This window comes from Phaenicophaeus curvirostris, chromosome 11 (genome assembly GCF_032191515.1).
Source record: "Phaenicophaeus curvirostris isolate KB17595 chromosome 11, BPBGC_Pcur_1.0, whole genome shotgun sequence".
In the NCBI taxonomy this organism is placed as follows: domain Eukaryota; kingdom Metazoa; phylum Chordata; class Aves; order Cuculiformes; family Cuculidae; genus Phaenicophaeus; species Phaenicophaeus curvirostris.
The window spans coordinates 6,626,307-6,650,178 of record NC_091402.1 but is presented as its reverse complement, the minus strand read 5'-3'; the positions used below and the strand labels follow the sequence as shown (position 1 = coordinate 6,650,178).

Below are 23,872 nucleotides of genomic sequence, written 5' to 3'. Positions count from 1 at the left end.
TGGACCCAGAGACTGAGATCCAACTGCTGGAATTCGGACTGTGTGAACAACTGAGAGGAATATGTGTTTAAGCAGTAGCTGCTGCAGCTGCCAATGATGATAATTTGTTAAATCATATACATTAACTTGAGCTATAATGTGCCAAATGCCACCTGTGCACGTTTGGCAACGTGCTTGGCAGAATGCTCCAGCACATCTGTGACACCACATAATAGTCAAGTTTTATTTTGGTTATTAGACTATGACAGAAGATGACACTGATACCTAAGAAAATTCCTATGATTTATAGAAAATGTTTTCGTACTGCTTTAAAAAGACATTAGTGAACAGTGGACACTTAATTACTGACACAAATTGCTTGCTGCCAAAAGAATGCAGGCTGTAATGAAGGCTTATCCTTCCACAGCACAGATGAGCTCAGGCAATCTCCTATGAGGAAAAAACCCAACAAAGAACCAAACCAAACCAAAACACAATTCCCAACAAACAGCAACCCCCCCAGTCCTCAGGTTCAATGGCTTTGGAACACGATTCAGTACATTCTTTTCTTTTCCTATCTGCTTCAATTGCTGCCTTGTACAGATAATTTATCTTTGACGCAGTAACCCGTGCTGAATGCTCTCTATTCTATTCTAAACAAGCAACGTCTGCAGGATCTCGAAAAATAAAACTTAAAAATACTTAATACCAATGTCAGATCTTTCAGCACAATTAGCTGATGACAAATTGGAGGTAACAGCAAGAGGGTGAGATAAATTTATATTCAGTTCACAGCGTGTCAGAAGATACTAAATCCGTAACGCTGCAGGGACTGTAATACCTAAATTACATGTGATAAAACATCTGAAATACAACAGCATATTAGCAGGAATAGTTAACAGATCATTTATCCCAATTAAAATCACAACAAATATCACTTGTTCTCTCTGAATCCAAGCACTTACAACCAAAAAAACCCCTTATGACTAGCCAGAGTGGCAAAACCGCTCACTAAGGTGGGCTAGGGCTGGCTGAGGGATGAAGGCTTATGGTCACACAATCAGATGGAAACTCTGAGAGGCCCTACACTGACTTGCAGGAGGGACCCAAGTAACTAAGACAAGCAGACATCCCTCCCTCTACTGCGAGGATGCACCCGCCAAATCTCTGCAGGCTGAGAAGGAGGTGGTGGGATGACCTTCTCTATTCCAGTCTCACCACCTCCTAGAAAGCACAAAAGGTGTGTAAATCCATATTATTACCCCGTTTCCGAATCTTCCACTGTTCATCTTCACCACTTCACCTATGGAAGTTAATCAAACCCTGGTTCATAGCTTTGTAGTGACTCAGCAGCCCAACACACTATCATCACCTCTTTCCAACACACACAGTACTAATGGTTTTCACAATCACTATATGACTCACAGACACTCAGTTTAAGATTTACAGGTAGCCTTCATTAGTATTGCTGAGAGTTTAACCCCACTTTGTATTTACAGAAACCATGGCACAGAGGAAACAATCAACTCTACACAAAAACTAGGAAAACATAAAAGGCAGAAGCCCCATGTCTCTATGCTGATGCCACTTCCCCTCTTGCTGAGCTCTCTCTCCAAGCCACAAAGCAGCCCAGATGGTGCAGCAACACAGGTCCCCTTGGACCTGAGGCTGATAAGCACAGGGAGATGGATAAACCCATAGAAAGGCTGAGATACCAAGGAACGTTCACACAGCCCGAGAACCACATCACTTTACAGTTTTCAGGAACAACCTGGAATAACTGGTGCAATGGCTTCCTCAAAGAGTAACCTTTCCGTGCAGCACAGGAACTGTATCCAGCACGTTTTTGTGGGAAGGAGAGAAGGGAGACAAAAGGAACAGAGGCACATCCTGCTGTCTGCCAAGGGGGTCAGCTTCAGGAACACAACAGTTAACAATTTGACAGACAGTAAGGTAATTTTTACTGTCAGAATTTTTACATTAAGAGAGGAAACTGTGCAGGAACTTAAGAAATACTTGCCATTTAAATAGAGTGGGAGAGTCTACGTGACATGGAAATTAGAGAGATTGGCACATGATCACCCAGAGGGTAGAGAAATACTCCAGTTGCAGATAAATACTGTGTTTTCTCAGAACAAGTCACGACGATAAGTGATCTCAGGTGCTTCACCCACAAGACTGACACCTGAACATGATAGCTTTCTCCCATCCTTCACCTCTGAATTGATCTTGAGCCATCCAAGAAAGATGCTGATACCAGGAAAGTGTAATTATTCAAAAAGCAGCAGCAAGAACACCAGTTATAAAGACTGAAATCACTTGTCCAGCCCCATGGTGAAGTAGCTGAGATCTGACAGAATGGAGGATTTGTCCTGAAATAGCTCCTCCTTGACTACCTGGCCTGCTCCTGCCCTGCTGATCCCCAGCATTGCAGCCACTCGAGGCTGAGAGAGTAGATTCACACCAGCAGCCTGATGGTCATCTGCTCTGCACAGGCTAGAAGGAATACCACCAGCAGACTTCAGATAACTCATTCTATTAGACTGCTTTTAAAAACTAACCTGTGTGGTGTTACACATACCAAATACAGCACCAAGTTTTACAAATCCATAACAGTATATACACCAACAGAATAGAACTATTAAACTGGCAATTATCCCCAACTTAAAAAGGATACGGAACCATTGGAACAGGTCCAGGGGAAGCCATGAAGATGATCAGAGGGCTGGAGCATCTCTGCTATGAGGACAGGCTGAAAGAGTTGGGGTTGCTCAGCCTGGAGAAGAGAAGGCTCCAGGGAGACCATATAGTGGCCTTCCAGTACCTGAAGGGGCTACAGGAAAGCTGGAGAGGGACTGTTTACCAGGGCTTGTGGTGATAGGATGAAGGGAGATGGCTTTAAATTGGAAAGGGAAAGATTTAGATTAGGCATTAGGAAGAAATTCTTCACTATGAGGGTGGTGAGGCCCTGGCACAGGTTGCCCAGGGAAGCTGTGGCTGCCCCATCCCTAGAGGCGCTCAAAGCCAGGTTGTATGGCGCTTGGAGCAGCCTGGTCAGTGGGAGGTGTCCCTGCACATGGCAGGGGGTTAAAATTTGAGAGGGCCCTACCAACCCAAACCATTCTATTATTCTATGAATTCCTACTCCAAATGCATGCTCAGATTGCTTCAAAACATGGAATTTAATTTTGAATCAATCTCTTCTCATCAAACCCATGATATATGAAAGTATCAGTTATATACAAAATCTGATTTGTCTCAAAGTATTTTACTAAAAAGGTCGAATATTCTGATTAACAAGGTTACATTTAAACTATTTCTTGCTACCTGTAGTCCAGGGAAAAAAGCCAGCATATGCCCTGCAGTGCACTTTCAGCCTATCTAGTTAGGTAGTTTATCACAAATACGCTTTGGAAGAAATTAATTAGCTCATTAAGTTTAGCTAATAGTTGGTTAAGCCTTCCTTTGACAAAAGTGACATTTTAAAAGAGCATATTCTACTTCAGCAAACAAATCCCCACGTGACCAGTTTCACAGAACACCCAGTACAAGTGACCCATACTACCAGGGGCTGTAGAATATTTTAGGAGATTATTCTTTTCTCTTGTAACAATTAAAAACAACTTTAAAAGACCCCAAGAGCATCACAAAGATGTGGCTTCACTGATGTACTGTAATTTTTCAGAACTTGAAGTAATGTCTCCTTTATCGGCCCCTGAAATAATGCTACAAATAAAAGACCTGACCCAGGGTAAAATGACTGTGATGAATCCAGAGAGTGTTTTATTTTCTTGCCATCATCAGAGTGTACTTCTTGTTTTAAACAAACTCTGTTTTGAGAACTTTGGCAATTCCCTTCCCCTGAAGTACTATGTTAAAGAAACGACACCCTTACCTGGTGACCAAATCACCTGCTGTATTTATCAGCTTTTACATTACATTTGTTAAACTGAGGGACAACTCTAAGGATTTCAAGGCTATAGAGGCTGGTAAAAAGTGGGGAGAGCTCTAGCTCTATCCAAAATCACTGACTCAGATTTCTCACCTTTTGGAGGCTACTTGTTCAGCAAACTAAGGTCCTTTAAAGCCATTCACCCCACCCAAGCTTGTTTTTCTCAGCAGAATGACCCCGCCTGTTTCCTCTGCATGCCACAGTCCTTGCTGACTGTCTTCATTGTCAGAATAGGCTTAAGAAATACTAATCTCACCATTTCCATTCCACTTTTCTCTCAAAGTATGAATCTGCCACTGATGTAAGGTTTATATTGGAGAAAGTTTCATGTTTAGAGATCAGGCTCCTACAATGTGATGCAGACCAGGAATGCTACATTAGCATTTATTCTTTTTTTTTTTTTTTAAACATTGTTTTCCATACCTTCATTCTGTAGTTTCCTCCTCACTCTGTCTCTTTTAAATGGCAATTAATGCTTATAGAAGTGTTGGAATAACTTCACAGAACTTCAGTGGTACAAGCAGCATTTCAACGCCCCATGTTTCCATGCCTGCAGTCAAGAAGCAACGCTGCACCTATTCAGTTCTTGAACTGCTTCTTCAATCTGCCCACAATGCTGCTGTGCCAACAACTATGACACTGGTTCCTACAGCACAGACACCCATCTGTCAAGCAGCATTTGGAGATCCCTGCTCATTCATTTCAGGACAACAACCCAAAACGTCTGCAGGTACCCACAGCTCTCCGTCGCTACCAACCCAAGTCAGTTCTGTACAACTGACTCCGAGGTGGAAGATCCAACATGCCAACACTAAAACCGGGTACCACCCAGTCCCCCGTTCCAGCCTCCACTCCCTCTGATTTATTTTTAACTGTCAGAATCAATTTAAAGTGATTTTTTATGAGGACTCATTGAACATCCCAAACTGAAACCCAGTGACAGGGTAGAAATAATGCTGGTAAGAGATGGACTTGTTCTCAGCTGATAGAAAGGCTTATAGCAACCAGAGTAAGGAAGGCTGGTGCCCTTCTGGCTCCCTACAGCTCTGGAGACTTAGGTCCACAAAACTAAGGGGTATTTAAAAAAATATATTACTACTGCCATCCACAGAATAATGACCAAACTGTAGTAAGAATTATGTCCCAAGAACTATCAGATCCTTCGTCAAGACACCCTGTGTGACATGACTGCAGAAACTGAGTAGCAAGTGTCAGGGTACATATAATCCACGAGGTGCTATAACACAAACCTTGAGTGAGAGGTGGAAAGAATAAGAAAGATAAGATCCCTTCCCAGGGTCTAGGAAGCAACAGAAGGGAGTACGCCTTTTCTTGCCAAAGGGCTGAAGCATTTAGGATGCAAGAGAAGGTATCCCTTGCTCTCAACACTAGAAGAGCCTCATCAACCATATCCAGACTGAGGCGATCAGTAGCTGCACTGGGCTAAGGAAAAAGGGAATACATACAAATACAGACACACAGCAGTAGTTCAAAAGATGTTTTGTCCATCTTTCTTATTAGCACTTAGTTAGAAAAATTCTCCTGAATTCCTCAAGAAATAGAAAGCTGAGTACTTAAAACGTCCTACCCAAATATTAGCATGAAATTATTTAAGATTAATTTCCAGTGTTGAGAAGAGTGTGGCAAAGAAGAACTGCCCCCCTTCCGCAGTTCGGTTTGTAGGAAGTAACTGAGCACTTGAACTTGCATAGCACTTCATATCTTTTCAGTCTTATGTAAACACTGGCTAACACAAACCAACACACAAGAGCTTCCTAGCATCATTTGTATACAAAGCCATCGGACCAGTAAAACAAATACGAATTGATACTTCTGAAACTAAATAAATAAGCTTACTGGCCACTGGAAGCACAATCTGTTTTACAACATAATTTGTAAGGTTAGCTTTTCGCTCAAGTTTGCAGTAACACTAACAGAACCCACAAAAATAATCTGTATAAATACACAAGGAGAAATGACAGACACAGACTCCAATACTGGCTGCGACACACACTATGCATGTCATTTCAAAACCAAGCTGTATGTACGCAGCATTTCAAGAAGGCATTAAAAAAATTAAAAGGAACAAGATCTTTATGCAACTGCATTAGAATGTGTATAAAATGATTAAACACAGGTTACATTCTTTGACATTATTTATAATGTAATGATCTATGTACCATCAATGGAAAAAAAAAATTGCCAGGCTTAATCCTGATTTAACCTCACCCTTAATTATTAAAAATAGTTAAGCACTTACCATAATGTGATTGAAATGCCTGTGGTTTTACGACCTGATTACAGTGGTTACACATCACCAAATAGAAATCATCATGAGCCGGGCAAAGACCAAATATTGGCATATCTAAAAACAAAAAGACAAAATGGCATCTCTCAGCTGCTGACAATTATTGAAAAACAGTTTAATTACAGAGCCATGACACTAGTGTTGAACCACAATTATAACACATTTGTATCAAATTTGAAAATGAGGAAAAAAGAGCATATAATGCAATAGATAATTTTGTGCTGGAACATTACAAAATCAAAAATCTTCCTACAAAGATGAATGTAAAATGAGTGATTACTTGTAGAAAACATCTATAAGAAAATTGATTTAGGACTGATTATCTTACACCAGATGCGAGAATGTAATAAAAAAAAAAAAAGACTTCAAATGATAAACGCAACATAGGAGGGGATGTTTTATGTATTCTGAACGGGGTTAGGATTTTATTTCAATTTCATTAAATGAATTTAAACGTGAACTTTATTTTCTATTTTATTTAAACCCTTTTATACACGCAGTCATTTTCCAGGCAGTATTACATGCCTAATGGTTTTATTTGTTTAACAGTGCATTATAGTCCAGCCATCTGCTGCCAGAGATCGGTGTAACAGCTACGTAAAAGAGAGAGAGAGAGATAACAGTGTGTTGGAGCATGTGTGGATTTTGGAGATAACACACATACTTGCAGACTTTTACTCATGAAATGAGTTTCTACAGTGTTGTTTTGAAGAATACAATCTCCTAAGAGTATGGTTTAACTTTAAAACTGCATTCAGAGACTACTGGTGTGTTAAATACATTTGCTACGCAACTTAAAGGTAAATCACATTTATGTAACTAAAAAAGTTATACAGTCATTAGAAGACAAAAAAAATAGGAAACTGCAAACATAATAGTATAAAGTCATAATTGCCAAAGCACATGGTTAAGGGATTTATAACACTAATTAAAGGTTAAAAACTAATATAAGATGACTTATTTTCTTTAAAAAATACCCAAGTAACAGATTTACTTACAATAACTTAGAAATTAAGGTACACTTGGTTATTTCTGTGCCAGAACTGATCCCAGAGTTTTGTTTTAAAGCCACTAACTTGCCTATATGCATTTTTACCAACATCCGTATTTGCGTTCATGGCTGGAACACCAATCATGACATAGATGGAATGGGCTGCATCTGAGGCACAGCTGCAGCACAGTCCAAGATGCTGCTGGTGGTTGCTGCCAGCAGCCCTGTGCAGCCCCACTTTGCTTCTGCAGGCAACAGAACGGACCCACAAACAGCATCCAGAACAAAGGCCTCCCATCAGCACCATCACCATAAACGTTTTATTATTTATCTTTAAAAAAACAAGGTCTATCCCAGGTTTTAAAAAAAACTATTAAAATTAAGCACAATACCTGCAGTAACAGCTGTAACTGGATTTTGCAGCTGGACGCAAATCCAACAACTAAGGGCATCTGACACAGCTGTGATAGTTCAGAGCTATGCTTATCTGAATCACAGGCACCTCTTTGCAAATGAGCTTACATTAAATAAATTAATTAATTATAAACTGATTTGTACTTCATTAAGTAGTGACTCTTGCTTATTTATTTATATGATACTTATAAAAAAAGGTATTTAGACCTCAGGCACACATAGCCTCACGCAAACTAGGCAAAACTGAGTAAATACGTGCTGGGGATGTGGGAACCAGACAGGAATAATAAACTTCTATTTTTCAATACCTACTTTCTGTGATGCAATATGAAGGTAATTAAGGGAAAAGTAGTATGAACTTAAGCATCATCGCTAGTGTTCCACGCAGGAGCATTTTGGATATTCCTGCATAAGAAGGTTTCCACGTGGCGAGCAAATATTGCAGGGTCCCTGCCATCGGACTGCTGACAGGCTATGACGGATGGGGGCTAACACCACGCGCTGTCTGCGATCGGCATCATTCACAGCACACAGTCAGGCTCAATATCGAATAAGCTGTGAATCCCCAGCCCGCCACCTGTGCTCCTACCCCATATCTTTTAGCCAGCACGGGCGGCACAGACTTCACACAGCCTGGATGTGAGGGAAGGATTGCCTGCTCCTGCCTCTCTTGTAGGGTAAAGCGCTCCCAGACACCAGGCTGAGCCATCCTGCTAGCTCTGTTTAAGTACCCTGTTATGAATATTTGCTGGCAATATAGAGCTGCAATTTTAAGCTATAAATGAAACAAACTGGCAGAAACGGATGTAAAGATATGTTAAAATATATTATAATACCTTACATAAATATTATATATTTATTTTATAATATTTCAGTCTGCGGATGCCAAAATCTGAATAACTGACGAGCCCCCTTTACACTGTGAAGCCCATCTTCAGAGTTTTAAAATCAGAGCCCCAAGGGACAGGAAGCAATGCCATACATAAACTTATAGAGAACCATTCTAAGAGTAACACCAGCTAATGCAGAAAAAGGGATTTGCTGCACACCCAAAATCACAGCTGTGATTCCAAATGAGGTCACGCACATGCCTGCAGGTAGATCACCCAAGTCCACGTAAGATACCTCCTAACCCCTGGTGCTCTCCTACAGCAAAGGAGAAGCATCCAAACCCAACCAGCAAGCAAGAAGCAGGGAGGTGAGAGTCCTAAATGCAGTTCCATCTCTTTTTTCATATGATGCAAAATAAACCAGAGCTTTTCATTATCAAAGCACGTATTTAAAATAGATACAATCAAATCCTTTCGTTAGAGAAACCCACAGGTCCCCAGACAAACCTGGAGCCTGCCTATGCTGAGCACTGAACCACCACAGACAGGGCATGGGGGGCAGAAAGTCATGTCAGTACTTAAAGACACCTGAACATCAGTTTCAGTCATGGGTTTGAAACTGTAAAGAGTGTGACCCAGCCCATATCAGCTCAGGCAATTGGAAGAAACTTGAATCCAACTTCTCCGAGTCTTCCAATCCCAGGGATCTCAGTGTGAGGCAGGTAAGTGCCCACATGTTTAAGAGGCTTCACCACCATTTCAATCAAGCAGAGCCAGAGCAGGTTTCAGGGAAAGTTTATTTCTGTTTCTGTGTTCCATCTGGGCAAACATCTCTGTGGCACTGCTATGAGAATGGCCAGTTAGACCACACAAACGTTGGAGAATAACATATGCAAGAAGTATGTAACACAACTAGGAGATGGATACCCAGTTCTTCTGTTCTCTCTCAGCCACTTAAAAAAGTTCACAAGTCTTGCGGTTGATATTCTAATGTCTAATACTTTATAGCCATCTCATTTAATGGCATGCAAATTCTCTACTTAAAAGTCTAATGAAGTTTACAGTATTTCAACAGTGTCATTTCAAACGCACAGTTCCTCTGAGTCTAGAGATTACTTTTTGAAATACTCCACTGTAAATGTAAAGCCTGTGCCTCTCAAGGAAGAGCCTAGCAACCATGACTCATATGTTCCTCTTCCAAAGCTGGGCTCATTTAACCCTCTCCATCTGGGAATGCTTTTCAAGGTCAAGCTAAAAATTTAAATCAAGACCTCAAACTTTCATTTTTCCATAAATGCAGTATTTAGACGGTACCAACATACAAATACTGTTCTAGGAGCTGCTAGTTACATTAACTCTATTAACACCATAAGGAAAACTTCATTTACTCCCATATTATGAAAGCTCTGAGCATTGTGACCTCCAGACCTCACTGCTCCTTTCAAATGACTTAGACACAGTGTTTTAAAGAGGTAACTTTAAATGAAATATTGCTGTACTCTTCACCAAGACTGGAAAAAACTTGTGTCACAGGCAATTCAGAGATACCTTAACTGCATATTTGGTGAGCATGTAACAAGAAAACGCTTCTTATTTGGAAAAGGCCAATACAGCATCTTTTCTAATAAAAAAGGAAACCCAATAACAGACAACCTGGCACATCATACATCAAGAGACAGGGAGCTCAGCAGGTCTGCTCTGAAAAACTTCCTTAAACTGAGCTGCCGTCTCCTCTTCTCCTGAGGAATGCAGAAACACATAAGTCACCTAACATTTTTCTAGTATTTTCAGCACTTTCTTTCATGACAGTTACACTACAGAAACTGATGCTCGTGCTCTTTAAGAGTAAATGTGTCTGTGTACTCTCAATTCTACTACTTATCACAAATAAAATGGGATTAATCGTGCAGCTAGACAGAGGTCAGCATTTTGCAGTTACTGAGCCCCTAGATTCAGTGACTACCACAGCTCCAGTGCCTATTTTTATTGGATTTCTTATAACCTCCAAAATTTATCAAATTTCTTACAAAACTTGTTGTCTCTTTTCAGATGAGGACCACCAGTTCATCTATCCTAGCATCTAACAAGACAGCATCCCTTCCAGAAATTAAATGAAGCATCACCAAAAAATGTGAGGTCAGGATCTTCTCCAGGACAGCGAATTCCAGAGGAAGAGGGTCAGAGGAGCCCTCATCCTGCTCGGGTGCGAAGACCAGAACACAAGTGTCCTATTTTGCAGAAGTCTGTTCACTGTGAGTGAAAAAACAAGGAGGAGAGTGAAAACTGAGAGGAAGAGAAAGCAAAACCAGTGAGGGCAGAAGTGAAAGGGCAAAGAACAAACTCTGGCAGAGTTAGGGCAAAAGAATAAAAAACTTGATGAGAAAAGTGACAAGAATACATAAAAGCATTGCTGAAATATTCTTTAAGCCAGAACTCTCCTAATGCTTGCTTCTTTCCTACCCACTCCCAGCATCTGCTTATTAAGAGTACTTTTTAAAGCCCGAATGTGATTTATCACAAACATGCATGTGCTGCTTGCCATTTAGTTGAATTCCACAATGGACATTTCATACTGATGCCCAATGTAAACAGTAAAACACTTTGACCACAGCACAGCACAATATGCTTTCTGCACACCATCAACCTGATCATACTTCCATAGTATTTTTATCACCATAGTTAATACTAAATGCATTAAAACGTGATGCCCTAGACTAACTTTGCACTCACAACATGTATAACTCCCTATCACCTCTACAACTCCCCAAACCCAGAATTTATTTTGCTTTTTACTGAGGCCCAAGATCCAAACCCACCCTAAGTAAATGTACCAACTTTTATCAGTTCCCTAGGCTTTCCATTAAGACACCAGAGAACTGTTTCACAGGTACCACATAAGGGAATTGTAAATACATGCCATTATTTTGAAATGTTGCCAAATCTGGATTGTTTGAATTCAATTCATGGACCAAAGTAGTTCAAATAACGTCCACAAAAGCTATCTTGAATGCATTTGCTCCGTACTAGCTGTGCTTACCCTTCTCCTTAGAAGGTAATGAGTCTTGATCATACTACGGTAAAAAACTATGCGAGTACACCTTGTTTTAACATGACCTAACCGGCAGATCTCCTTCTCCAAAGGCACCTTTATTAGAACTTTTCTTTAAGATAATACAACTCCTCAGTAACATCTGAAAAAAAAATCTTTAAAAAGGGAGAAAAACACAGCTGCAGGAACTTAAAACTCATTGGCATCTCGAAGGAAAAGAAGTTTTGTGACACCTGCCATAACCTGCTTACAACACTCGTCGCAGCTACTGTCAGATCCTATCAAAGTGATGGAAACATTCCTGTTGTTTTACCCTTTATGTCTGCAAAGAACACAAACGTCACTGCAATACCTGAGAGCAGACAAAATCTCCCAAATTACTGTTTCTAAGAGTCGAGGCGCAAGGAGGAAGCAGGAAGGTGCCTGAGCAGCTCTCAGGACCCTCTGGAACAGCCTGCACCAAAACTGAGAGGATCTCCGACAGAAAGCTGAGCTCTGTCACAGCCAGACCAATGGCTTTTCCTAAGGAAAGCTCCCATCAATTTTAAGTCCTACAGTCCCTTATTTTAATTGATATGAACGTCTTAAAAGAAGTGACCTAAGTTAGCACATAAAAACTTACCTCTCATACACAAATATCTCACTTTCTGCAGCTAAAATATTTTCCACACAATATTTTTCCAAACTCTTTTCCAGAAACACTTGAGTGCTTATCAACCATGAACATATGTTGGTTTGTATACTCATCAATGCTGAAATGAAATTAAACTACTGGCAAATATTTTACTGTGTACTATGCAGGATGATAATAAAGAATATTGCTAAACCAATACTTGGAACAAAACTAAAACCACATAATATTCAGAGTGCTCTGGTTTGCACAAGTTTTAAACCAAAATAAGGGATTCTGATAAAATAAACATACTTGAGGGTTTTCTGCAAAAAATTCAAGTAATGAACAGTTACGTATTAATAGCACACAAGTATTTTATGAACCATATATGCAGGCGTAACAAATTTGTGCTTGCAAAGAACATATGCATAATCAAACAAACTGAACATAAACCAATCACATTTACATACAGAAACACTGTTTTTAAGAAGTCTGTCCCACAAGACTCATGCTCATGTTGCCTCAGATACAAAAGAAACCTTTAGTAGAAGATAAAGCAAAACCCACGGACATTCTCATAGCTGAGCCAGTTCATGTGGGCTCAGAGGGAAGCACTGCTATAAGTATTTCCTGCAAGGTCGTCTAGTTTTTAAATTCCTTGCCAACTTTGCTCTGTCCATTAAGTAACGTATTTTTTTCACATCCAGCTTTGAGCACCCAGCTATTTGTGGAGCTGCTGGAAAGGCCCAGCTCTCCTTGGGCTCCGAGTACAAGTGCGTGAACTTTGTTTCACCGCGCAGTTGCTGACTGATTGGCTGAAGGAAGGAACAGCTGAAGACTTGGTTAAATGTTTTTACTGTGTTTTCCACTTTGGCAAAGACAGCAATTACACAGCATTTTATTCAAGTCCTAAGAATACCCAAATCTCAGTTTTGGCTCAGGGAATGACTTTCACTTCAAGACCAAAAACCCCCATGATCTCATTTAAACAGGCACAGGAGCTGCAGGACACGGTTTGATCAGTTGTAAACCTTTCCTAGCACTAGAAGGCTTTATCTCCAAGAGCAGAGTCCTCTCTCTCCAGTCTCCTTTTGAAACTCAAGACAGTATTTTTCCAAAGCTATGGTTCTGTAGCTTTTATTTTCCTTACCCAAACTCAAGGCAGCACCCTGCCCAGTAAAATCTGGAAGCCTGCAGCAGGACCTACCTCTCCCGGCTCACATTTTCTGTGGGTTCAGCCACGCTGCATTTCTGAAATCACATCCCCTGCACTGTCTCCTCCAGCCAAAAGGTTTGCCACATATTGTAGGCAGTAAAACTCCTCCCTGCGCACCCAAACAGCAGATTCCAACACCAGCCCTTTTGCAAGGTTATGATCGCTGCAATTCTCTGCAGCCTTTCCTCTTGCTCTCTGTGAGGATGTGGAATGCAACACTGACAATCGCTACAACCCCTATTTTCTGAAATGTAAGTGTCTTGGAAAATGTCTGTAACATGCCCACCAATAAAAACTGAATGGCAAATCCCAGAGAGAAATGTGTCACACACACACATGTGCACCTGCAGCCGCACGTGCAGCTGGGAGTTCTAATTTTAGGCTCCCAAGATTTGAATGTTCCTGTAATTGTATATAAAACACACATTGAAGCTGACATCTAAGTATTTGCTTAAAGTCGTTGTATACAAATTCATGCACACACAATTAATCTTTTGGAAAATCTAACACATGAATGTATGTCAAATTGTTCATCCAAAACTATTAAAGATGTTTTCAGAGTTTATTATACATAATAATACATAGTTTCAGTGAGCAAGGTTACAGAAGATGGTCTGTAGAAAGACTGATTAATAAATCTCTCAATGAAACACAAGTAGCGTATCTAAAGCTTTCTGGCAGATGAAGCTCTCCCCTTGCACGCTGCCTTCTGTTACATCAGGTTTTCATCAGCAATCTGAAAGAGGTCAGTCATCTGCAAAAACTATTCCCATTTACCCATTAACGAATTTTCAGAGTTGAAGATAGGTTACATTTCTCCAGCCAATTTGTGTATTACTCAAATGCCGAACATACAACTTGTCACATAAGAAATCTTTTGGTCATGCATTATTTTTAGGTGACATGATCTCACTGGGCCACTGCTGCATATTAAAGTAGTCAACAAATGATTATTTATTGTTTTTTTGGTTGGACTCAACTGTTTTGAAGGTCTTCTCCAATGTAAACGATTCTATGGTTCTATTTGCTACATGTCCAATCCTAGAATAGCCTAAAAACCACTGAAAGTTGAGTTTAGTTCTGTGATTATAACACAAAACTGAAATAGAATTAAAGAAAAAAAACCCTGAAGTCTTCACAGTAAAATTAAAATCTGGGCTAACTCAATATGAAAACATACCCAGAAACACTTCACTTATGCAGGAAAACGAGGGTGTATTACGAGGGGAGAAAAAAAATTCTGGATGAGCAACTAGTCACAAACATAGCTTCAATTTAAATTAAATAAATCATCCATAGGATAGTCTAAATTGTATCTTAAGTCATATACCCCTAAGCACACTGGTGTTCTGAGGCGTTTTAACATCCACAGGTTTGCCGTTTCCTCCACTTCCACAGGCAGCACTCTGTGTACTCTGTAGCAGCTGTACTTTTGTAGCAGGAAAAAGGAAGCTTAATTTATTTGAACCTAAACTCAGGGTTGACAGAAAACTGCTCCCTGCAGAAGTATTTTGATACATCGCAACCGCAAATGGTGAACATGTTCCAAGCTCCTTGCTCTCTCCCATCTCTGATCCAGACAAAAAAAACCCAAACGTGCCATGTGTGGTTTTTGCCAACTTTCCCTGTGTAACAGTCCCTAACACAGCAACGCAACTGGGTGCCGGCTGTATCTCAGCACCCAGTAACTGAGGGAGCAGAGTGGTAAAAAACATTCACTTACAGATTTACCTCTCTTCTTGCTAACTGAGAATGGGAGAAACCCAGCGTACCCACAAGGGCCTCTTTTGTGAGACGAGAAACCAACAAAATTTAGTCATAATAAAAAAGAAACAAAAAAGTGACAACCAGGAACACCAGAGTCAGTGCAATCTTTAAAAATATAAATATTTTCAAACTAATAAAAATAAGAACTAGAGACAGTTAGGCACCTCTTGCATGATGACATTACTGCAATCTGCACATTAAACACATCACCAGTTAACATCATATTTTCCCTGCTACAAAGGACATGCATAGTGCTCGTTTTTCCACCTCTTCTACCTTCTTCCTGGACGCCTGTAGTCCCAACTCTGCTCTGACAACAGTGCAGCTTTATTCTTTAATCAGGCAAAGACAATGCCAAGATGTATCTTGGCACAAAGAACAGAATCATAGAATCATGAAACGGTTTGCATTGGAAGGGACCTTAAAGCTCATCCAGTTCCAACCCCACTACCATGGACAGGAACACCTCCCACTGGATCAGGTTGCTCAAAGCCTCATTCAATCTGGCCCTGAACACCTCCAGGGATGGGAGAACACTCTGCAAACATTTGACACCATGCACCTGACACCTGAGGAAGGAAACCAGCATAAGCAAAAAGAAAAATTAAGTTCAATACTACAGAGAACCTGTCAACTGAATCCTGGTTCAGTATTTCCTCCTATTAGGCAACCCAGCTCCCTACAACCACCCCACCCTGCCACTCCCATTCTCCATGCACTAGAACATCCACTTCACAAATAAGACTGTTCTGATCACGTCCAGTACAGCTGTAAGGAAACCAATGCCTGTCAATGTTCACATACCAATCCACGTTTCCGCACATCTCTCAATCTGGCAGGCACTATTAGTTTTCCTTTACTTCCTTTGCTTTACAGATTTATTAGCAGGTGATTTGATATAATAAAAAAGTAATGCAATATGCACAGCAACAGGCACAAAAATGTACCGTAGTGATGAAAAGCCCAACAGTACTGTGATATTTAATAAGATTAAAAGATAAAGTGGAAAATAATGTTTTTTTTGTTGCAGTGCAGTAAAAGAGCTAACCCACTTCTTATGTGTTTGAATACACATGTAGCAACACAAAGTATTTTAAACTTGGCCACTGCATACCTTTAGACCAGTAAACTGTCAGTCTTTACTTCTCACAACTGATATATTTCAGTGCACACAGAGCTACAGCCATCAGAGCTTCCCTTCCACAAGGCAATCTGCCTGCTTCCAGGTGTCAGGCTTTGAACCAGCACTAGCTGTCCTCTGACGCATAGTTACAGTAACTAAATAGGCAAACACTGAAGAAAATCAGGCTACCTGTTCACAGTGCAAGGACAATAAATCCAGCACTGGCTGTTTGGTATATAGGACAAACCCTACTCAGCTTAAAAACTCTTCATGGAAGTGAATTTTTTTTTTTAATTGTTATGGAATGTTCAATTTTTCTAAAGAGGCAATTTAGGTTTTGCCTTCCACCATTTTCCTTTTAGAATAATCCCATCACTATCCTTATTTCAAGATGCACTTCTTCACTGTCAAATGTGCTCCACCTTATTTTAGGTGCCTGCCTTCGCAAACTTTTCCAGAATTCCATCTCCAAACACCACACATAAAATACATGATACCTGTTACAAAACACAAAAGACTTTGAAAACACTAGTAGCAGGTATTATTCTTCCATATCTGGCACTTAAACACACACAAGCTGGGAGGGACTGCAACTTTTAGTATTTTTATATTTAGATGCATTAAAAAAATGAAGATCCCTTACATTGTATTGTACATGCAGAAGATTTGAAAGGGCTGAGATGCTTTAAAGTAATTTTTCTGCTCTTTCACAGTCTGCACCTCTGTAACATAACAAGAACACCAGCCCACTTGGGAGGGAGAAGGTGATACTACAACAAAATGAAACAAAAGGGAAGGAGAGAAGAACTTGCTCAGGCTGCTTAACATGCTGATGTGGTTTGGCACGATACATATTTTTGACAGATAATTCTAAGATTACTTCTCTCCTCTGGTCCCTCTGCAGCTAACAGTGCTCTTGTTGCACTTGGGAACATGGGCTATGGATACATAAGATGGATCCAAACACACAGTGGGAGGGTAAAAAAGGAAACTTATCCCTTTTGTAGGTCAGCTTGGAAACAAAATGCTCTGCTCTTGGGGATAAAAAAGTACTGCACTGGACATTAATTTTAATTTTTAGACATCTCATGCCCAAAAGAACATAAGAATAAACATGATTATACAAGTAGCAAGACAGAAAAAGCCATCATGATGCAGCTATAAGATGATCAAACACATTCAGTGTATGACCGTGTGATGAGACACAGGGAAGCACTGTCCTGCACCCCGAAGACCCCCCAGACCTCAAGCAGTGGTCCTGGCACGTCGTGTTACAGCACTAAGCCTGTTGGCAAGGGTCTGCAGAGGAGATGTCACAGAAGCCATATAGAGTCAGTGTTAAGCAAAAGCCACAGCAAAGAACATACCAACCTGGTATTTTAAAAAAAAAAGCATGGAAAAGAACATTTCAGAGCACTGTTAACTGTCCTGAGATGACTCAGGATGACAACAGCAAGATTAGATAGATCTTGGATAAGAGGAAATTGAAAGGTAAACAGGACCCTTTGATAGTGTAAGAAATTTGTAGAGTCTACCACCCTCCAGAACACTGAAAACAAGTAACACGTTCACCTTCCTAAAGCAGACAAAGCATCACTACTGCACACATACCTCGGATAACAACAGAAGCGGATCCTTTGCCAGACATGGCAGTTGCACGCGCATGAATTTCAGGACGTAGGCTGAGGTGTTCAGCTCAAACCCGCTCAGAGGCTATGGCAATCTCGACTGGTGCCTACCCAGAGTAGGCAGGAAGCCAAAGGCACTGCTGCCAAACTTGTTGAGCCAGTCCTCCCAGCGCTGGCCCACAATGCACCACTTTGTGTTGGGGAATTGCTCAAAAGCTTTTGCTTCCAGCAACAGCGGGGAGCTCTTGGGGAAAGGTGCCAAAGGAGTCCAAGAAAGGGTATCGCAGGGCCACCACAACAGTACAGACAACCCAAATGCTCCCGGCAGTTGGCAACATCACCCTGAACCACTGCACTGACAAACACTACAGTGATTCCTGTGAAGCCTTGATCTCCCAATACTGTTCACAGGAGCGCAGGAAAACTCTTAGCGTGATTCTAAATAAAACTGCTGATGCAGAGAAGCATCTATGCAGACTGATTTTGGTGCTTTCCCAGGACAGGGGCCTTTCTTCACAAAATTGTGGCTATCCAAGATGATTCTTGATGGTATAAGCAGGAGGACAGAGAACTGCAGCACTGCAGGGAAAACACCTTTTGCATCCTATGCAGTTGCAAACAATCCTCAGAGCAGACATACTGACAGCACAGTGAAGATCTTACTCCTGTGCTCTACTTACTCCACATATAAAACCAGCATTTGTAGCAAGGCTATCAAGCCAACACTTTAGAACATTAAAATCAGGCCACAAAAACAACAGAAGAGACTTGCAAGTGTTTTTCTAGCAAAGGACACGGTGGTCTGCACCCCTGCATTTCAAGGCACAAGCTGATAGCCAGACAGAGCCAAAGGAAATTTCCCAAACGAGGGCTGATGTGTTTTGGACTTCTCCAAACTCCCCATGGGAACAGCAGTGTTGAAATAGGTAGGCAACACAAAGCAGGTCAGCTGGCTATAAAAGCAGGTCCTGCAGAAGGAACAACAGGTAAGGAGAGGGCTTTGCCCAGCAAAAGCACAAATATATATATCAGGTATAGTTCAGACAGTGGTATTTCCCCTAGCATCATAACACAAGTGGTAGTAGAAGTCGTCTTTCAATCACCTAGCCACAAAAAAACCCCAATATTTCAGGCAAAGATTTGCTATCTATTGTATAAGCACACAGTATGCTAGAACTGAGAGACAACACTGATACATGGAATCTGTCTCAAAACTTCCCCTCTGTAAATCATGAGCTACAACATGCAACAGAAGCTCCTTACCGAGGAGCATTTCTAGACAGTTGCTTCAGATAACACAACTCACAGAAATGAAAACCAATATTGCTTTCCAAAACTCATCTTTAAGTACTTTTATGAAGTAAATGCTGCCTACCAGGAAATTAATTTAAGCCTTTCCTCCCAAACACTTCAATTTGTACCAGTGAGAGCAGGATGACTTCCCTCCCTCTGAGCAGAGCAGGACAGATGCATTCAAACATGGACTCTACATTTTAAAAAACAAATAGGCAATATTAACATTTCCTGGGTAAAGTAGAAAAACTCCTGGTAAAATTTATTTCACAAGCTGCTTTCCAAGTTATTTCACATGGCTGTCTCAATAATCCAACACCCACAGGGCCTGATTCTTGGAAAAGGTTTTTGTTCCTTTGACATACCCATAGAAAATACAGACAGTTCTCCCAAATCTTTGCAGAGTTGAAGGCCTTTGGATATTCTGCACTACTGTAGACTTGTTCGGAAGGGCTGTTATGAGGACAGGCTGGGACAGTTGGGGTTGTTCAGCCTGAAGAAGAGAAGGCTGTGGGAGAGACCTCATAGCAGCTTCCAGTACTGAAAGGGGCTCCAGGAAAGCTGTAGAGGGACACGTACAAGGTCATGAAGTGATAGGATGAAGGGGGAATGGCTTTAAATTGGAAGGAGGAAGATTTGGATTAGACATTGGGAAGAAATTCTTCACAGTGAGGGTGCTGAGGCCCTGGCCCAGGTTGCCCAGGGAATTTGTGGCTGCCCCATCCCTGGAGATGTTCAAGGCCAGGTTGGATGGGGCTTGGGCAGCCAGATCCAGTGGGAGGTGTCCCTGCCCATGGCAGAGTGTTGGAACTGGATGGGCTTTAAGGTCCCTTGCAACCCAAACCATTCTATGATTCTTTATTTGGTATGGCTCACATTTACGTATACTGTATGGATGATGCCTCTTTCTCCTTTTGGCATCATTTGCAACAGCCCTTCAATAAGAGATAAAAATAAGCAATGCTGTAACGCTTCCCCAGCAGAGTAATCCAGATCCAAATGGTACTTTCTCCAGTTCACAGGGTTACTGGGAACAGCCCCAGGGATTTCAGTCAATGAAACTTTTGATTTCTACTACCTGATTTTCAGACAGAGCTAATTACTGAAAATAAATTTTTTAAAAAATGTTAAATGATATAAACCAATTCTCACTTGCTGTTTAGTTTTCACAATGCACTGCTTAGAACTGATGCTGATTTACACTGCAGTTATTCACTGATACAAAATCTCTAACACTCTTAAAGACAATCAAGACACAAGATCTACTGTGCTATACAATCCTGTAGGGAACTATGTAAAAATCAGATCAGATTCACACTGAAAAGTTACATAATCAAGCATGGTTCAATGGATTCTAGGACCACCAGACCAAATACATGCTAGAAAATTTAGTGTTTTCTTTAAGTAACTGTCACCTTGTTTTGGAAAGTTTTAAAGTTAAAATCCAAGCACTATTTCACTCAGTGGAGATGGAGGAGCTGGTTAATCCAGCACTACTGGGAGCAAAAAAACAAGCTTGTAGCACCACACCCTCGGGGTAAACCGATACTGAGATTTTCTTCTGTATTTTAGCCTGGAACAATAGCCAGAGGGTGTCATTCAGGCTACAGACACCTCGACAAAGAAAAGACCACAATACCTAGGGACTGACAATTGAAATGTTTGCATAGCGAAGTTCTCCTCTGCTGCTGTGGGATCACAAGGCTGTGGTGACCGTGGCTATCTTACACGTGCAAACTCTTTCCCCTGCCGCGCCCCATAACCTGGTCCTGCACACAAGTAAAACCCTTGTTGACTTCAGTGGCTGTTGACAAGACCTCACATCCCCAGATACCACTCAAGACACTAGCAGAACTCTAGTTTCCCACTGACATCTACATCACTTATGCACTCAATGCAAAAAAACTGTAGACAGAAAACGGCTTTTGTGAAGAATAAAATACAACAGAATTTCACATTTAAGTAAAACAAGCACGTAATTTACTGTTTTTTCAGCATATTATTTGCTTTTCCCATTTAACTCATTAAAGCTTCTACATTTAATCTTAATGCAAACTGCTCTAGGACTTTTGGGCAACTCTATCAGCATGGAATTGTCCAAGAAACTTTCTCGCACATAGAACTGGGAGAGCACCAGATTTCAGAACAAAATTGCACATCGTGGACTTGTGACCACAAAGCTGTTCCCTATTGGATTCTAGACACTTAGATGCTTTGTACATGTTTTTCCAGTGCCAGTTGAGAATATCGCATTTTCTATTAACACTACAAACAGGTGATGAAAGATGCAAGTCCTGTTTAGCCATAGAAAAGCAGATCAGAAACACTCTTTATGTTTTCTGGCTGTTATAATCCCACCAGAAGAGAAGGGATAACCAATTATTCCTTTCACCTTATATTATCAATGAAGTCTGTCTCTGGGCTGCACTGAAGCTATCGAAAGCCAAAATCAGGGCAGGGATTAGATCATAAATAAATGATATTACTTATGGGAAAACAGCTTATTCCACAAGGGCTGATATACAAATAACTGAGCATTTGAGTTTTCCTAATCCACTTGAGCCAATAACCTAGAATATTTACCATCACAGTGACTGCTTCCAAAGCCAGCCAGCAAAAATGACTCCACGTGATGTAGGAGCCGCTGCGCACGCAGTTTACTTTGATGAAGTCGTGTACCCCATAGTACCATGGGTATCTGATTTACCAGGGGAATCAGTCCGAGAGCCACTGCACCTCTGGTCCCAGCTCACAGCTGCACACAGTCTGCACAAGCAGGGAGACCTTTTGCCTGTGCAAAAGCCTTCTAGCAACAGGAACAGCAATTACAATAAATTCATTGCCTTCCATGACAACTGCTTTTACAGCTGTGCTGCTCTGCTCCATTATACTTTGAATTCCCTTTGCCAGATTTTAACACTTGCTGCTAAAACCCTCAAGCTTTATTAATCTCTGTGCTGTCACCTACGCTGTAAGAATGCTTAGGAAATAATGCGGAGTATCATATATACATGCAATTTCCACAGCCGTGGTGATTTTCTTCATTAAAACGGAAGAGAAACACTTTTTAAGCACCTTATAGGCTATTTAGAGTACTGAATTACACATGAAATATTATCACGATTTGTGAAAGATGAAATCTTTTCTGCCTCGTGAGTGATAAGAGATCATGCATATCCCCAGTCGGCCTCGGGCAGTTACAGCCACAGGCCAGGCACAGTCAGAGGAGGTGTAAGAATCGTGAGCATTTCCTTTTATAGATCCACTGCAATGGAAGGAATAGCTTTTGAAATAGTTACCTTAGAGAGAGCAATCTGCACCCTCTTAACCCAATTTATTTAAAAGTACCCTTCGCTAAGCCTTTTTTTTCTTTCCTGCTCTACTTACGCGATAGCATTATTGACTTGTGTGAAAGTCATATTTCTAGTATTTGCTGTATTGTTCATCTCTTAGTGAACATTTGTTGTTAAGTATAGAAGAGAAACAATAAAAAAGTGATATTTAATCAAGGATTAGCAAGACATCACGTCTTCTGCATAGGGATAACCTAGCTAACCATACATTTCACTTAAGAAGTGTTAGATAACAGTGAATTCCTGGCTGTTACATATGTGTATAGGCAACTATTTCAAGGATTCTTATATTAAAAAAAAAATCCTGCTTCCTCACATATTGGACTCGATGGACTCTATGATCTTAAAGGTTTTTTCCAACCTAAACCATTCTGTGATATTACAGATAGACTGAGGCTGTTTTGTGGCTGTGGTTCCAGTAAAACTCCCCAACACCTTGCAATATCACACTAATATTATCATAATGTCCCAAACCTACAAAGTATCTTTAAAGCTTAAAAGATGACACAGTTCTAACGTGCAGTCTAACATCACAATATTCTATTTATAACTTGTGACTCATCTTGCCAGAAATAATTAAATATTGTAAACAGAACTTGGATTTAAGGGGAAAAAAAATCACAAGAAAAAGAGGGCCAGTCACTGCAGATAATCTCAAAAGCAGCTCAAAACCATGCAATTTGAAAGGATGCGATCTCATAAAATCTCCACAATTTTCTCAAACAGCTCAATGCACTTTTAAAGTCTCCTTGTAATTGTTTCCCGATAACCAGTCCACAAATCCTTAGAACACTTTGTGTAAATAGTCAATTAAAATGCAATGAAATGGAGATTTATCTGACTACAGACTGAGAATAGCTATGCAGAATGTCAAAAAAAGAAGCATGGCACTTCGTGCTGCTACCTTAAAATATTTATTTCCATCTATTAAAGATTCTCAAGGTGTGTTTGCAGGCCGTCAAGGACTACAGAGCCCTCTAAGCATCTTTGACATGATTTAACACACTAAAAATCAACTCAATTGAACACCTTCCAAGGCTGAATAAAAACAAATTTAAATTTGAAATAAGATGCTGTCTCCTACTTGTATTTACAACTTAATATTGGAACAAAAGTTTCAGCAATGCCTTAATTATTTATTGAACCTGCTGCTGGGAAAATTCTAGGCCTTGGGTTTACGTGATAAAGATGCTTCTAGTGATATTCTAAAGAATAACAAGGGTTTATGGCATAACTCTCTATGCTCACAGCTCTGATCAATTAATTCCACTAACAACAATTAAAATAATCAAACCTCAAAGACTGTTGAAGGCTCTAGAGGTTCAGAGCACCTCCCCCCGCCCCTCAGACATGCTA

General features: G+C 40.6%; 1 protein-coding gene across 1 annotated transcript in view; it reads right to left on the bottom strand.

The window, feature by feature from the left end:
• ATXN7 (ataxin 7) overlaps positions 1-23,872 on the bottom strand; it is a 68,907-nt gene that overhangs the window by 29,648 nt on the left and 15,387 nt on the right. Inside the window, 1 exon segment of the mRNA XM_069866243.1 lies at positions 6,192-6,296. Coding sequence (XP_069722344.1) covers positions 6,192-6,296 — 105 coding nt within the window.